Raw genomic sequence first — 16,290 nt, 5'->3', positions numbered from 1 at the left:
GTACGTCTATGTGGATGGCCCTGCTTTTTGTTGAGCGCTGGTTCGGCGATGTAATTCCTCAGGCTTGCTCTCCAGGTGCTTTTCGTGCATGTTGTGCAATACGGATACCGGATGAGAAACATCATCTCTGTCCGGGCATACCTCTGCACCTCACTTCTTGTCCTTCGATCCAGCATCATCCGCGATCAAGGCCTCGACATCTCGCTCCATAAGCCAGCTGCGAACACTCTCCATGACCTTCTCAAGCGTCTGGCCACCACCCATTACATCGTCTAAATCATGCACAGTGGTTCCACTCCTATGGTCGGTAACCCGCTGCTGCCCCCAGTTGTAGGTGCGCACCTTGTCACCGCGGCCCATCTTCGCCACACCAATAACGCTTCGTCGCATGTTGGCCATCTCCTCTTCGCGTTTCTCGCGTCTTGACTGGGCGATACGCGAGCGCAGAAGCGCCCAAGCCTTCTCTTTGTTCTTGTGCTGGGATCTAGAATCTTGCATCGCGACGACCGTGTTTGTGGGAATATGCGTTAGCCGAACTGCTGACTCGGTCTTGTTGACGTGCTGGCCACCGGCACCGCTTGCCCTCATGACTTCTAGTTTGACCTCTTTCACGTCGATGTAGTAGTCGCTCTCAGGGTCTTCGAAGTCCTGCTCTTCTGCAGAGTTCTCTTGTACACTAGGTAGCACGTGTACGGATGCCGCGCTCGTGTGTGTGCGTCCTTTGGCCTCAGTAGCGGGCACGCGCTGCACCCTGTGCACGCCTGCTTCGCATCGGAAGACGCCATATGCGCCATCGTTCTCCACCTCGATGATGGCTTCTGATAGCGGTACACCCGCTTCAGTTGTGCCGTTTATGTTCTCATACTTGAGAAGATTTGTGCGAAAGCCATTGCGGTTGCAGAAGGCTGAGTACATGCGGAAGAGGTCCCCCGCAAATATAGCTGCCTCTGATCCGCCTGCGCCAGGCCGTATTTCCAGAAGACATGGTAGGTGTGCAAATGGGTGTATCGGCACCAGAGAGGTGATGAGGTTCTGTGAAGCATTGGCGAGCTGTGTTCGGGTTTCTCCAAGGTCGTCGGAAGCGAGTGATCGTAGTTCGGGATCGGTCGAGGAGTCGTGTATCATCGAGGTGAGCTCTGTCACAGACTTAGTCCATATCAGCTACTGAAGTGCTCCTGCTGGCTGCGATGTCCCGCTTACCTCATTGGCTTTGTCCCATTCTCCTAATGCGTTCACGATCGGGCTGTACTCGCCGAGCTTCTTCGCCGCGCGTGTGTCAAAGCCATTTGAAAGCTTTTCTGTGAGTTGCTTATGCTCGGAAACGATTGCGCGGGCTCTTGTGAGGAGGGCTGGGGGTATAGACTCGGATGTCGCAGCTATGCGATATTAGCGACTGGGCCAAACCGGACACATTCAATACATACCATTACTCTGGAGCCGAATGCCGCGATTCATCAACGGACGAGCAATGCGCGACAGGCAATTGCGACATATCCATGACGTTGTAAGCATCGTCGAGTTGCCTCAAGCTCCAATCTGTGAATTTCTCCATGTCCAATGCGCGTTCCGATCGGCTCGGAACGTGTGCACGTGATGATAACCCTCACCCCGGCAGATTAAAGCGGACTACACCGCCTTACCACCTTCCTGTTATGGAGACGTCATGGAGATAGGCGGGGACACTGCGATATGTCCCGAGGGATTATCGAGCGAAATCGGCACGTTGAACGGCATCAACCATCTCCGGGGATAACCGTTGGAGACTACTTAGGTACCTAGGTATACCATAGCAGCTTGCCCGTACCCCACTCATAGCTCCAAGCTTCACAATTCAAGTCCCCATGCCTACCCCACGACGAAGCAAGAGGTCCAAACCCCAACAAGAGCCTGAGCAAGAACGGCCCGCCAAAGTCGCCAAAGTCGCCATGGATAGCACAACTTCGAATACCCGCAATGTCTACCCACATCCCGAGCCCCAATTCGTCCATTTTCCCAGTCGACGCTCAGTCGTACATAGCACCAAAGGCATTGTGTCATGTACGCAGCCACTTGCAGCCGCTGCTGGAATTGAGATCCTGAGGAAAGGTGGTAATGCGGCAGTATGACGTAATCCATCACCACTTCGATCTCATGCTAACGTTACGAAGGATGCTGCGGTGGCCGTTGCGGCAGCCATCAATGTCACAGAGCCGGGCTCAACGGGCATCGGTGGTGATATGTTCTGTCTGTACTACGATGCGAAGACGAAGAAGGTATCCGCCATGAACGGTTCCGGCCGGAGTGGTGCGAACGTCACCCTCGACAAGGTCAGGAAAGACCTCAACATTGCAGAAGGCCAGAGCGGTCAGATTCCCATGGATCATGTACATGCCGCGACAGTGCCTGGCGCAGCAGCAGGATGGGTTGACTGTGTTGAGCGATTTGGTAGTGGAAAGGTCAGCATGGAGGACGTGCTCGCGCCGGCCATTGATCTCGCGGAGAACGGTTTCCCAGTCTCCGAGCTATCAGCAACATTCGTGAGTTTTGCAACGCTTATGAACAGGTGACGTTCTGACATTCTATAGTGGGCAGCGAGCGAAAAGGACCTCTTGAAAGCATCGCCCAATGGCCGCGAGATGCTCAAGGATGGCAGAGCGCCCAAAGCCGGAGAAATCATGAAGAACCCCACCATGGGTAACACCTTCAAACTGCTGGCCAAGCACGGAAAGAAAGGATTCTACGAGGGCGAAGTAGCCGAGCAGCTCGTAAAAGTAGTGCAAGATCTCGGTGGCTATCTCACTCTAGACGATCTCAAACACCATGCAGAAACCGGGACAGAGCCAGTAGACCCCATCTCGCTAAAGTACACAGGCCAAGGTGTTGGAGAGCGACCCGACGGCGGTATCGAGCTATGGGAACATCCACCAAACGGTCAAGGAATCGTCGCTTTGATGGCCCTCGGCATTATCCAGGAACTTGAGAAGCAGAAGAAGATTGCAAAGTGGAGCCTCAAAGACCACAACAGCACGCAATATCTTCACACCGTCATCGAAGCATTGCGAATTGCCTTCTGTGATGCCCATTGGTTCGTCACAGACCCGAACGTCGTCAAAGTGCCATCTGCCGAGCTCATCTCGGAAGAGTATCTTGCTGAGCGAGCGAAACTATTCGATCAAAAGAAGGCCATCTCAGCCCCTGTCCATGGTTCTCCAGCACATCTGCAAAGCGACACTGTCTACTTCTGCTGTTCTGACCCTGAAGGAAACGCCATCTCCTTCATCAACAGCAACTATGGCGGATTTGGTACCGCCATCATCCCCAAAGGCTGTGGTTTCACTCTACAAAACCGAGGAGCAAACTTCAGTCTCGACAAAGACCACCCGAATGTTCTGGCCCCGAGAAAGCGACCATACCACACTATCATCCCTGGCCTGACAACATACATCAACGATGGTAGTCTGCACTCCGTGTACGGCGTCATGGGCGGTTTCATGCAACCTCAGGGTCATGTACAGGTACTCCTCAACCAAGAAGTCTTCAAACTCAACCCGCAAGCTGCGCTAGATTCACCGCGCTTCTGCATCGGAGCCGGTATGCCTAGCGCTGACGGCAAGATGACTGACGCCACGATCTACCTGGAAGAGGGTATCGACCAAAAGGTCGTAGAGGAGCTGCGAGCACTCGGTCATAACGTCAAGCAACTGGACGGCTACGGACGTGGTATGTTTGGTCGGGGCCAGATCATCCGGCGACACGTAGACGACGGTGTGCAGGTCTGGAGTGGAGGTAGTGATCTGCGAGGTGACGGTGCGGCGGTGCCATTGTAGGCGGCCACGGCCACCCGAAGATCACGATTGTAAATGAGCAAGCAATCCAATGTCACAACACCTTCAATTCAACTGACTCGCGTCCTGTAAGCAGCAGCCATTCATATCGCAACTTGACAAAGTAGTCTGATCGGAGAACAAAGAAAACCGATGCCAGCATGAACCACCCCGCCAATCTCGATCAACACGAGCAACCCCAAACCCAGCAATAAATACCGAAACTCCAACCCAGACCGCCACATGATTTGCAACGTTTCGCACGTGTACTGTGAAAGACATCCCGCAGCCTGGCGTACTTAGGGTGGAAGATCGCCGGCCCGCCCTTGCTGTTTCACATGTTGCATGCAAGAATGTGGCAGAACTGTGCGCCATGTAGTCTACCTTACCCGCAAACGGAATAAACAGACGAAGCAGATCCCTTCGAAAGGCGAATTAAAATGCGCCTGAGATAAAAATACACGTCAGTTCGCAGTTGAGAGAAGCCATGATCCGGTATGTCGGTGTGAAAGGACATGTTGTGTGTCGTACACGCACGCGTTCATTTCCAAACCAGCGGGTTCAAACGAAGATCGGAGATATTAATATGTTGGTATGGGGGGTGATTCGATGGCGAGACGTGGTCCTTGCGCAGATGTAGTTGGCTTTTAATATGTGGGTTGGGTATGTGGCATGGTGGTTTGTACAACATGGATGATTTCCTCTCTTTACCGCACGTTATCTTCTCCATGCCCCCAACTACGCACCAAACCAGTCTTACTGTCCCAAGTATGACGCCTCGACCAACCATGGCTCCTCGCCGCCCTTCCATCCGGTGCGACGCGATATCCTTCATAAACTCCCGCCCCAGCTTGAGCGAAAGCCGCATACGCTCAAGTGAAGACCGGATACGCACGAGTGAAAGCTATACCCGGACGAGTGAAAGCCATAAGCGCTTCAGCGAAAGCCATCCACGCCCTAGTAACTCCAATCACGCAACCACCGACCGCTCGTCATCGCCTCGGCCCGTCGCCTGCTTGAAGTCGTCGTACACAGATTACATCAGACGCGACGATTCCGCCAGTGAAAAAGCAGAACCAGAGTACACAGTCACTCCCTACACCGACGACTCCTATCGAGTTAATCATAAATCAGGTCTAGCATGCGGAATCACAAGAGGCTTTCGGGTCTTGTCCCGGGGTTGCGCAAGGTTGCGGGGCACTTGGGTACGCGCGCGAGGGCGCGGTCGCGGTCGCGATCGAGGGCGCGTGATTAGGAGGTTAAAGGATGGGAGCTGGAAAGGGGTTGTGGTATTTGAAGAGGAAGTTGGAGAAGAGGATGAGGATGGCGGGGAAAGGGTGGATGAGAAGGAGTTGGAAAGGGGATGTTTTGTGTATAAATGAACAAGGAAGAAATTGGTATCATTCTCGCTAGTAAGCTAAAGATAAGGGGATAAACATGAACATCCAAAGAGATGAGCAGAAAGCATGACGCTCAACCACATATATGACGTAGACGCTTCGCGCCCTTACTTCCTCCTCTCATTCATCCCCCACATGCTTCTCTCCATCCGCATGGCTCTCCTTCACCCCTCGTCTAAACAATCTCCCCCACTTCAACCCCAACCCATGCTTCCCACTCCTATCTGTCTCCCTACTCCAAAGACTACTCGCCCTCCTCCTCCCCTCTACACTACTTTTCCTCCCTCCTTCCGACCTCGAACTCGAATGTCTTCTACGTTCTGTTTTCGACGCGGCGTAGTGGTCGGCGGGGCTGGATGTGAGGACGAGTTTGTTGTTGGAGGTGGAAGTGGAGGAAGAGGAGGAGAGGATGTTTGCCCAGATGTGCGCTATGGAAGAACGGCGGTCTGGGGCGGTGTTAGTGTGGGTGGTTCGGGGAGGTTGATGATGGCAAAGGGAAGGGATGGCATACGCATGTTTCCTGCTCCACCGCGGCCGTACGGGATACACGGGTCTTGTGTCGAGTGTGGTGACATCGTGGGATATTGCGTTCTAACCAGAGATATACGTGTGCCGGTAGAATTGAGAACCAAGTGTTGTATGTCGTTGTATTGTATGTTGATGTTTGTGGAGTCCCGTTATATACACCTGGGTAGTCTTTGGTCGCGTGTCTTCAAATCTGTAAATGTCGTCAAAAGCCAGGAATGATTCTAGAAGACGCAACCCGCCCCATATATCCACAACCCCCATCCCGCTCAATCGCAGATCCCAGCCCATCACCCTACGTAACCCACAATTTCTTCATCCGAAGATCACCCAAGCCCGCCCATACCTAGGTACTTTCTCTAGACCCCGGCTTCACCCGTCCCCCAAACCACACCCTAACTAACAAACTAACAAACTTCACCATCGTCCACCCACTCACATCCCATCCTCCTATCTACCGAACTCTTTCCATCCAAGCTTTCCATCCAGGCAGATCTCAAGCCTTGGGTAATTTAGCCTCTTGGTTCCCATACGTGCAGCGAGTAGAAGGACGTCAAAGAGGGCACCACTAGCGCGCGAGAAGCTTATCTAGAGAAAATGGAGCTTGGCATGGGTTGTCGATTCCGGGGTTGACAGGTTCTATCGCGTGATCGAGGGGACGATGCACACGTGGGGAACAATGCGGAGGTTATCCCGCGGGGTGTTGGTGGGTTGAGTTTTGGAAGATCGGCGTTGGAGATGGGGAGGATGACGTAGGTAGCGTTAGCCGGGGAAAATGATTGAATTATGTAGGTGGCAGGCACAAGCACGCGCAAGTTATGAGAAGATAAGAAGCAAGGAGAAAGTGTTGGACGTAACTCCAGACGATTTAAAAGATTTGCTAAAGCTTAACAGGGACGGAGACCTCGGGAGTCAAAAGGAAAAACTACTAAAGCCTCAGTTCACCCACCCCGCGCAGCGAGGTATAAGTTAAACGATTAGCGCTAGACAAAAGACTAGGCTACTGTCTCCATCAAAAGCGTATATTCTTCTTCAGTGCGAGATCAAACCCCTCCGCCTCCCCTCCACCTCCACCTCCACCCCTCCGCCTCTCCTACCTACCTAAAACTAATTAAATCGTCTAGGTAACATGCACAAAGCACGCAGAAGTTATAAGAAGATAAAGAAAGCGAGAAAACAGCTCCCGTACTAACGTGGATGATGCTATAAGTCTTTTAACCTAATCATCACTCCTCTTTCTCTTCCTTAAGAATACCGTAACGGCGCACGGCAGCATGCCATCACTTATAGAGTCTCAGCTCATCGACTCACATACCATCCACGTCAGTCAGCACATCACGACACAGTTCACCAAACCCGATTGATCTAAGACGCACATAAATATCAATTTCCCATAAACACCATGTAATGCTGTTGTACAACCACACATGCCCTTTCCATCCATCTTCGGAAAGGAATCCGCAAACTCATCCCAGAGTTGCAACCGCTAAATACCTCATTTTAATACATCGTTCATCCCTCGGGAAAAAGATAACCATGAACGTGAAACTCAGAAAAAAACATTGAACAAAAGAGAAAGAAAATATATATGTACGCATCCCCATCTCATCCCATCCATCCCATCCCTTAAAATCCCCGACCCGTGTCGTGACGGTCTCTACTCAGCGCCCGCCTGCCCTCCATTACCACCACCACCACCCCCCCTTCCACCCCTCGCCCTCTTCCCCCCTCTCGTCGCACCCTCCCCATCATCCTCAGCCCCACGCTTCTGTCCACGTCCAGCCTGACCAGCTTGTCCAGCTTGTCCAGGTTGAAAGCCCGCAGCACCGGGGTTAAGCCCCCTCGCAGGCGAGCTCTGATTCTGACCCTGGTTTTGATTCTGTTGCCCGCGCCCCCGTCCACCGCCCCGACCGCCTCCGCGACCGATTTGCGATGCACCTGGACCTTGGTTTTGCTGTTGCTGTTGCTGGTTCTGGCCTTGCTGCTGTTGCAGTTGTTGCTGCGGTTGGTTCTGGCCTCGTCCACGTCCGCCAGGCATGGGGATACCGGTTCCACCAACACCACCACCACCACGGGGGATGTTGGATTGGAGAGTGCCGCGGAGGGCTTGGACCCCGGTTCCTGCGCCGCGTCCAGTTTGCTGCTGCGGTGCTTGAGCTTGTTGAGCCTGGGCTTGGCCTTGGACTGTGAAACCTGGCTGCGGGAGTCCTCGTCCCATTTGGTTCTGGTTTTGCTGGAATGGGTTTGGGGCGGTGCCGTGGCCGGCAGCTTGGAGGAAGGGGTTGGGCTGGGTGGTCTGAGTAGGAGTGGCGTTGTTGGTGCCGTTTGCTTGAGGTGTGTTGGTCGCGGAAGGCGCCGCTGGCTGTGGCTGTGCTGGTGTTGATGTATTCGGTGCAGCTTGTGCGGCAGCAGGCTTGGCGGGTGTGGCGGGTTGTGCAGGCTTGGTGGCTTCCACGGGCTTCTGGGTCAGCGCGACGGCGTACACCTTTGCGACCTCCTCAGTCGGCGTCTCCTTTGCAGCCTTCTCGACGTAGCTGAACCTCGTCCTGAACAGTTTCAACTGCGAAGCGTTGAGTTTCGCCTTCAGTTCATGCGTCTTGGTTAGCTTCGCTTCTAGTTCCTCGAGCTTCTCCTTCAGCTTCTTCTCCCAAGCAGCGTTGACGGTAGCCAGGTCCTCGCCCGAACCAGCCGCCTTCGGTTGTTCAGGTTCCTGTTTCACACCCGTAATGCCATCGATGGCCTTCTGAGTCTTGAGCTGTTCGATCTGCATGTTGAGCTGCTTGATCTGTTCGTTGAGCTGTTTGATCTTCTCATCCCTCGCAGCTGTTTGCTTCTCGAGGTTCATGTGAATCTGAGATTTCACCACCGCCAACACCCCGCTGTTGGTCTTGAACCACTTCCTGAGCTGGTCCTCCGTGACTGCAGGTCGGGGTAGATCTTGTGTGTTAATCATGCCATCTGGTACAGGCTGAGCCTCGGTGGTCCCTTCACTGGGGGCGTTTTGAGTCGACGCAGCGGCTTGCTTCTCTTGTCGTAGACTCTCGAGCTCGGCTTGATGAGCCTCCTTCAAGCGTTCGACCTGTTCGCTGGATTCGGCCTTGGTCTTCTTGATGGACTCGTTGTACTTGTTCTTGATCTTCTCCAGGGCGCCTTCTCTCCTAGTGATCGTGTCTTCACGGGCTTTCAACGATGCTTCGAGTTCGTTCAGCTCGGTCTCTCGCTGATCGAGTGAAGCCTTCAGGGCTGTGATCTGTTCATCGTTCTGCGAGGCTTCCGGTTGTGTCTGGCCCTCTGCGGGTTGTTGTGCAGACTTCGCACTAGCAAGTTGAGCCCGCAAATCGTCGACTTCGGCGGCCTTCGCAGCGAGCTCCTCCTTGAGCTTTTCAGTCTCCACGGCCGTGGTAGAGTCGGTTGCGGGCTCGCCAGAAGCCGGGTTCGATGACGGTTGTTGCTGTGCAAGCTGGTTCCGAAGCTCGCCGATGGTGGTGTCTTTGGTAGCCTGCGGAAAAGTTAGTCTGGGGTATTTTACAAGAACACAAGTGGAACTCACGGCTTCCTTCTGGAGCTCGCCCAGTGTCGACAGTTGCGCTTGTAGCTCGGACAGTTGGTTTGCAATGGCAGATTGGCTGCTCTCAGCATTCGAAGCCTTTTGCTGAGCTTCACCCAGCTGCTTCTGCAGAAGAGCCAGCTGGGGTGTCGTAGCGTCAGAGTTCTCGTTGATCTGACCCTCCTCGCCCGCATCTGCATTCTCAGCCGCCTGAGTAGAAGTGTTCGCCTGAGCAATGGCTTCGTCGCGAGCAGTCTTCGCAGCATTAAGCTCTTGCTGGGTCGTCGCCAGTCGTGCGCGAGTCTGCTCCAACTCCTTCTGAAGTGCCGCCGTTCGCTCCTGGGATTGTCCGGCGTTCGCACTTGTGGCTTGTGCGTTGGTGAGCTCTTGGCGGATGCGGTCGACCTCCTCTTGTAAGCTTGTACTTGATTCCTGCGCGTCCTTGAGCTGTGCAGTGAGTGCGGTGATTTCAGCCCTCTTCTCTGACATGCGCTGATTATGTGTCTTTTGGAACTTTTCCCTCTCGGCCGCCTTGATGCTGTCTCGCTCAGCATTCGCCTTCTGTACATCGCTTGTGAGAGCTGTGATCTGTTCGTTGAGGCCGGCTACCTGCTCGAGTGCCTGATCGCGCTCCACCTTGTGGTCCTCGATCTGTTGTTTGAGATCTTCGAGGTCCTTGGGGTCGATGCGGTCGTATCGCTGGAGCACATCCTGGTGACGCTTCTGCCAGCGGTCGCGATCCTCCTCAACAGCCTTGAGGTGGCCTACATTGAGCTCGAGCTCGCCCTCAAGTTCAGTTACGCGAACTTGCAAGGGTTCCAACTCAGCCTGAAGATCTTCCAACGCCTTTGCCTTCTCAGCAAATGAGGCCTGGAGACGCGTGTTTTCGCTGCGCAACGTCGCATTGCTCTCGCGGTAGACGTTGAGTTCTTCGAGGTTCTTGTTGAGATGTGCAAGGCTGGAGTTGCTCTGCGAACCCGAGGCCTTGGCTTGCTCTTCCAGTAGCTTCTCTCGCGTCTGGTCGAGCTGACCCTGGGCGTGTGTGAGTTGCTGCTCGAGACGCTTGGACTCCTGCACTTTCAGGTTCAGCTGAACCTCCAGAATCTCCTTCTCTCGGCGGAGATAGGTCTCGATGTCCTGGAGGTTGTTGGAGCCGGACTCCGTGCTGCTCGGCTCCCCAGTCGATGCGCCACGGTCGTTCTTCAAGCTGTTGATTTGCTCTTTGTATTCGTCGAACTGCTTGAGCAATGTCTGGTTGTATTGCTTCAAGTCGTCGTGGCGTCGTCTGGCTTCGGCAAGCTGCTCCTCATAGCGGCCCTCGGTAGACTTCCAGTGTTCTTGACTCTGCTCCAGCGTTGTGCGTGCAGCTTCTGCTTGCGTCTTGAACTCTGTGATCTGGGATTGAAGCTGGTTGTATTCGTCGCGCAGCTCCCGAAGCTTCGTCATGCTCTCGGCATGTTTCTGGAACTCGTGCTCGTAATCCTTCTGGGCGCGCTCGGCGATGTTGGCTTGGGTCTTGACGTATTGCATCTGGTTCTCGGCCTCAGCCTTGTAGTCGGCTACATCATTGTTGAGTCGGGTGATCTCTGCTTCCAAGGTTTCCTTCTCTTGTCTGAGGACCAACGTGTCTTGCTCATGCTTTCCTCGCAGTTCGGTAAGTTCAGTGCTGCTTGTAGCGAGCTCAGAAGATATGTCTTCCACGCGCTGTTGCAGATCGCGGATAGTAGCATCCTTCTCTTCTTGTGCAAGGTTAAGTTGCTCCTGGAGTCGTTCGTGGGCCTCGACGAAGGTCTGCAATCGGTTCTCGGCATCCTGGGCGATGTCCTGGAAGCCGGCAATCTGGGCTGTGACGGCCTCCAGATCCTCTTCTTTGCGCTCGATCTTGCGCTTAAGATCCGAGACCTGTTCAGCCAGCTCTTCCTCACGGCTGACAGGATCTTGCTCATCATTGGCCTGCGATCGTGGTTGAAGAGCCTGTAGGCGCTCCTCTGATGACTGGAGTTGGTTCTGGAGTTCCTTGAGGCGTTGCTCCAACTGGTGGCGTGTCGTTTCAGCGGTCGCAGACTTGACTTCAGCACTGTTGCGTGCTGCGATGAGGTCGTCGATCCGTCGTTGCGTTTCGGTTCGCTCGTAGTCTCGTTGCTGGGTGGCCCTCTTGTGCTCGGCGATCTCGTCCTCCAACTTGCTTTCAGCGCTCTGCAAATCTGTCCGAAGCTTGTCCACCGTGTTCTGCAGCTCGCGTCGGCTCTCCGCGGTAGCCAACTCAGCTTCGTTGCGCAGACTCTGAATCGAAGACACCATGTTGCTCAACCGATCGCGCTCGGTCATCAACTCCTGGTTCCTTTCCTTGAGACGTGCTTCGATGGTCGCGGACATTTCCCGAGATGCCTTGAGCTGCACCATCTCGCCCTGCAAGCTCTGAAGACGTGCCTCAGCTTCCGCAGCGTTCTGGTTGGCCTTGACAAGCCTGTCGTCCTGTTGGGCCATAGTGGCTTGGACCTTGTTGTAACGTTCCTGGAGCGAGTCCTTTTCGGATTGGAGCAGTTTGATGCTACCCTCAAGACGGGCATACCTGTCCTGCTCTCGACGCACCTGCGACTCGAAACGCAGTTTGTCGCTCTGGAGCTGAGAGTTGTCCTTGGTCAGACTATCAACCTGCGCCTTGAGTGTAGTGCGGTCCGTAGCACTCTCCTCTTTGAGCAGGTCGATGTGTGATTGAAGGTCCTTGATAAGCTTGCTGTACTCTGGGATCTCGCGGGATGAAGAGCCGTTCTCGAGAAGCAAGGGAGCTCCGCCTGCGGGCACTGATTGTGCGAACGCGGATGTTGACTGCGAGTGAGACGGCAACTGGCCCCGACCGCCAACTATACGGCTGTACATATCGCGCTCGGTCTTGAGGGTTTGCGAGCGAACGTTGAGTGACTTGATCTCTTCTTCCTTCTCAGCGACCACGGAGCGTAGACGGCCAAGCTCTTCGACGTCTTGCTGATATTGCTCAGACTTCATGCGAACCTCCTGCCTCTCCTGTTCGTCGCCCACTTGTCGGAGTGTGCGCGTCAGTTCGGCGTTCTGTTGCTGGAGAGTAGCAATGTCCTTGTAGAGGATCAGGTGCTTCGTGATCATCTGGTGTGTAGGCGAGTCGTCTGGTACGTGCTTGTCCGGTACTTGGTTGTTCTCGACAGCGTTGACGATGAACTCTTGCTGTTCCTCTGTGAGGCTGCCCAGACCCTGCTCTTCAATCTGGCGACGCCATAACAATGTCCGCAGCTGGATCGTCATGTCCTGTACCTGGCGACGCAGGAGAGCGGATTCGTTGTGTACGCCTTCCAAATCACCCAGCGCCTTGCGCGAGTCGCGTTGTGCTGCCTCGCGTTCGGCAATGGCTTCTTCGAGAAGCGCGCTGATTTCGTTGTTCTGCTCGTTCAAGGCATCGTTCTGGCGGCGAAGCTCGTCGAATTCGGGTTGGTGACGCTCCAGCTCCTGCAGCATGTCGTTGAGCACACCGGTGTTCTCTTCTAACTTCTCACGGACCTTGCGAAGCTCTTTCTTGAGGTCGTTGTTCTCGATCAGTAGCTGAGTCTTGGACGCATCGGTCTTGAGCTGCGAGCCGCCAGGGGAGAAGACGACAGCAGGTGAACCAGCTCGGCCGGGCGTGCTGAAGCCACCGTTCATGCTCATGCCATGTCGCGGTGTTCCGGGTACGCGGACGGAGCTTCGAAGCTCGGAGTTGTCGCTCTTGAGGGTCTCGACGAGCGTCTCGAGCTCAGCAGTGCGCGCATCGGCCTCGGCAGCCCTTTCGCGTTCCGCCTCGACTTCGGCCATGAGCTGACCAATCTCGGTCGCGGCTTCCTCTTGTACGCGACTGCTGTCCGACTGCAGCTGCTCCAAGCGCTTCTTGGTCATCTCGTTGTTCTGCTGGTGCAGCGTCGACAGGCGGCGCGCGCTGTCGAGCTCGATGCGGAAGTGGGCCTCGGCGGCTGACGCTGCATTCTCGAGCTCCTCGATGCGCAGGCGGTCCTCCTCGGCCTTGCCCTTGAGCTCCTCAATGTGTTGTCGCAACAGCGTCTCGGAGCGGTTTAGGGTGTCGATGGTCTCGGCGGCGTCGGCGTTCTCGCGCTGGAGTTGGGCAATCTGGGCGTTCTTCTCCTTCCGGTACTTGCTGTGGTCGTCTGCGCGCGTCTTGAGCTCGGTCGTATACCAGTCGTTGTTGCTGCGGAGCTGCTCGATCTCCTGCTGCAGGTTGGCCTCGCGGAACTTGACATTGGTGGCCGCGCTCTCAAGCGACTGCGTCTTCTCCTCGAGCGTCGACACCTGCTTGCGCAGCTCGACGGACTTCTGGTGTTGCTCGGTGAGCTCCTTCGCGAGGCGGTCGTGTGCAGTCGTCTTGGTCTCGTGCATGGCCATGAGGTCGCGGTTCTGGGACTCGAGCGTCTTGATGCGCGACTCCAGCGCCTGCGTCTCAGACGTCGAGCTGGTGGCCGTGGCGCGCAGGTTGTGCAGCGCCGACTCTGCCTCTTGCCGTGCATTCTCTATAAACGCGTCAGTATCAATTGGACATGCATGGCTTATCCATCGCGTACCCTCTTGGACTAGCTTCTTCTTCAATTCCTCGGCCTCCTTCTGCGCCTTCTCTGCGGTGGCCTTTAGGGTGCGCGCGCGCTGCTCTCCGCCCTGGATGGCGGCTTCGAGCTCGACATCGGTGCGGATCTTCTCCGATTGGAGGTCATCGTATGCGCGCGCCTTCGCTTCGATCTGTGTGAGGAGCGTCTGGACGAGCTCGACGGTGGGCTCTGATAGTAATGACTGTAGGGTTGTCTCTGGGACGGAATAGGACGCGGCCAGGTAGCCGACGTCGACGGATGCCGCCATGATGGTGTATTAGTTTATTGCAGGCCTCGAACCATTCTCCGGGTCGGTCGAGTGGGTCCCGGGGAGAAAAGAGACAAAGGAGGGGGGTGGTGTTGACGCGAACAATGAACGGGTCTGCGGCCAAAGTCGCGAGTTCAGTTGTTTGACGACGGTCGCGCAGGGGCCAACCACTAGCGCGGCTGCCTCCCAGGGTTGAGGTCATAGCACATATGCGTCTTTCTCCGACGCCTTCACTCGGCACCTTCCATTCACTACCTTCACCTTCACCCGCCGCACCTTCCGCGCATCCACGCTCACTACTACCGGACCTTCCACGTTGTCTGCCGTGCGACTCTTTAGCTAGACGCTGCACACTCGACTGCCGACAGCAGGCATCCTCGACCAGGCAACAGCCACCCCCGACCGCATCTTCAACTTCTACCACTACCACTACAACCACCATGTCCTTCCTCAAAGCGAACTCGGCCACAGGCATGAATGCCCCCTCACCCACACCCTCGAGCTCCTCCGCCAGCGGCAAGCGCAAGCGTCCTACCGATGGAGCGCCCCCCGTAGTCTACTCGCAGCCGCAGGACACAGGCACCGGCGAGCACGTCTTCACCCGCCTCACCTACGTCAACGACTTCCTGCGCGAGCGCAAAGAAAAATGGCACACCTTTGACGACATCATGGAATACCTCAACATCCCACCGGGCCACATCCAGCGCGAACAGCTGCGCCAGCTGATGCGCGCCGACAACGCCGGCAACAGGATCAGCTGGGACTCTGCAAACGAACGCTACAAATACAAGAGCAAGCTCAGCATCCACGACCGCGCGCAGCTCAAAGGCCATTTCCAGACGCAGAAGTCGGCCATGGGACTTCAGATCAAAGACCTGAAAGACGGCTGGTCCACCGTCGCCGACGACATCACCAAGATGGAGAACAAGAAGGAGGTGCTGGTGCGACGCGCTAAGGACGGTGTGCCAAAGACTGTCTGGGGCAACGACCCTTCTCTCATGCTGCCCATGGACCCCGTCTTCGCAAAGGCATGGCACTCGGTTCAGGTGCCTGATAACCCGGATGAGCTGCGCAAAGCGCTCTTGGCCAACAAGTTGACAGCCGCTACGCAAGCCAAGGTTATTGTCGCCGCCCCTACCAACAAAAAGAAGAAGGGTCCTCGTCGTGGTGGCAAGCAAACGAATACCCACATGATTGGCATCCTGAAAGACTTCTCCGGAATGAGAAAGTAGACGAGTCTGAGGCTTGCAATCTCTCTCATTTGATGTGGAGTACCTTTTGCGTACGTGGTGGTTAAGTTATTTCGGGAGTCATGAGTGGCTCGTGTCGATCTGCGTCATCGCAGTACCTTGGATGGCATGGAAGGAACTGAGATAAAGTAGACCATGTTTGTTTCTTAACTGCATAGCGACGGCGTTGGCACATGTTTTCACGTATACTGGCGTTTTCATCTCTGGGCAACGTGGGAAGACCGTTGAACCTCCTTCAAATTGGCATAAACAATAAACATATGTAATATTATGCATTTCCTCTTTCCCAATTTCCCCTCCTCCTTCAAGCCCTCCCTCCCCATACAGTCTCAGTGAACTCATACTCCGCAGCAACTGACCTACACGGCACTGTTAGCAATGTCCTTCTTCTTCTTCTCTAGAGTAGGTAGGGTACTTACACCGCAGCTAGGACAGTCGGTACCACAGCCGCACGGCGGCACGAATCTGGTGGCGCAGCAGCTCTCGAACTGCTGACGAGCTTGTAGGTCGCCTTCTTCGACGTCGTAGGCTTTGATGCTGCCGTCGACTTGGAGGACGTAGTTCGTGGCGGCGAGCGTGGTGGACGCGCAGAGGAAGGTGAGGAGGGCGGTGAGCTTCATGGTTGTTGAGATAAGGAGGTCGGAGTTGTAGGTAAACGTATTCTTATTGTCTGTCTGGATAGGAGGGTGGTCGTGGTCGTGCTATACCCAGCTACTTATACCCACACAGCCCATCCCCCATCTCCTACCCCGGCCGACCATCCTACCCAACACGTACCTTTCATATATCCACATATCCACCATCTCCACCATCTCCACTGATCCAGCCTCGTTTGTTTTTCGTCCGTTGCATCACAGACACTGCGTACGCATTCTGTGGAGACGAACCCCTTGCAT

General features: G+C 55.1%; 5 protein-coding genes across 5 annotated transcripts; 2 read left to right on the top strand and 3 right to left on the bottom strand.

Annotated features, from left to right (window-relative positions):
• Positions 1–150: 150 nt before the first annotated feature.
• Positions 151–1,455, bottom strand: J4E92_010486 (uncharacterized protein; the record flags this gene model as incomplete). Its single annotated transcript, XM_051501823.1, has 3 exons — positions 151–1,146; positions 1,201–1,376; positions 1,425–1,455. 3 exons carry the CDS (start codon positions 1,453–1,455, stop codon positions 151–153), a joined length of 1,203 nt encoding a protein of 400 aa, XP_051347925.1.
• A 386-nt stretch (positions 1,456–1,841) lies between these two features.
• Positions 1,842–3,806, top strand: J4E92_010485 (uncharacterized protein; the record flags this gene model as incomplete). Its single annotated transcript, XM_051501822.1, has 3 exons — positions 1,842–2,099; positions 2,148–2,516; positions 2,565–3,806. 3 exons carry the CDS (start codon positions 1,842–1,844, stop codon positions 3,804–3,806), a joined length of 1,869 nt encoding a protein of 622 aa, XP_051347924.1.
• A 3,579-nt stretch (positions 3,807–7,385) lies between these two features.
• Positions 7,386–14,144, bottom strand: J4E92_010484 (uncharacterized protein; the record flags this gene model as incomplete). The annotated part of the gene is made up of 3 exons (XM_051501821.1): positions 7,386–9,227; positions 9,279–13,804; positions 13,856–14,144. The coding sequence occupies 3 exons, from the start codon at positions 14,142–14,144 to the stop codon at positions 7,386–7,388; spliced, it is 6,657 nt and encodes a 2,218-aa protein (XP_051347923.1).
• A 440-nt stretch (positions 14,145–14,584) lies between these two features.
• J4E92_010483 (uncharacterized protein) lies at positions 14,585–15,376 on the top strand (the record flags this gene model as incomplete). Its single annotated transcript, XM_051501820.1, has 1 exon — positions 14,585–15,376. One exon carries the CDS (start codon positions 14,585–14,587, stop codon positions 15,374–15,376), a length of 792 nt encoding a protein of 263 aa, XP_051347922.1.
• Positions 15,377–15,753: 377 nt separating this feature from the next.
• On the bottom strand, positions 15,754–16,290 carry J4E92_010482 (uncharacterized protein; the record flags this gene model as incomplete). The annotated part of the gene is made up of 2 exons (XM_051501819.1): positions 15,754–16,095; positions 16,282–16,290. The coding sequence occupies 2 exons, from the start codon at positions 16,288–16,290 to the stop codon at positions 15,754–15,756; spliced, it is 351 nt and encodes a 116-aa protein (XP_051347921.1).

Source organism: Alternaria infectoria, assembly GCF_024043175.1.
Source record: "Alternaria infectoria strain BMP 0036 chromosome Unknown scaffold_37, whole genome shotgun sequence".
Lineage (NCBI taxonomy): Eukaryota > Fungi > Ascomycota > Dothideomycetes > Pleosporales > Pleosporaceae > Alternaria > Alternaria infectoria.
The sequence above is the reverse complement of the archived record's forward strand: the minus strand, read 5'-3'. Positions and strand labels throughout refer to the sequence as shown.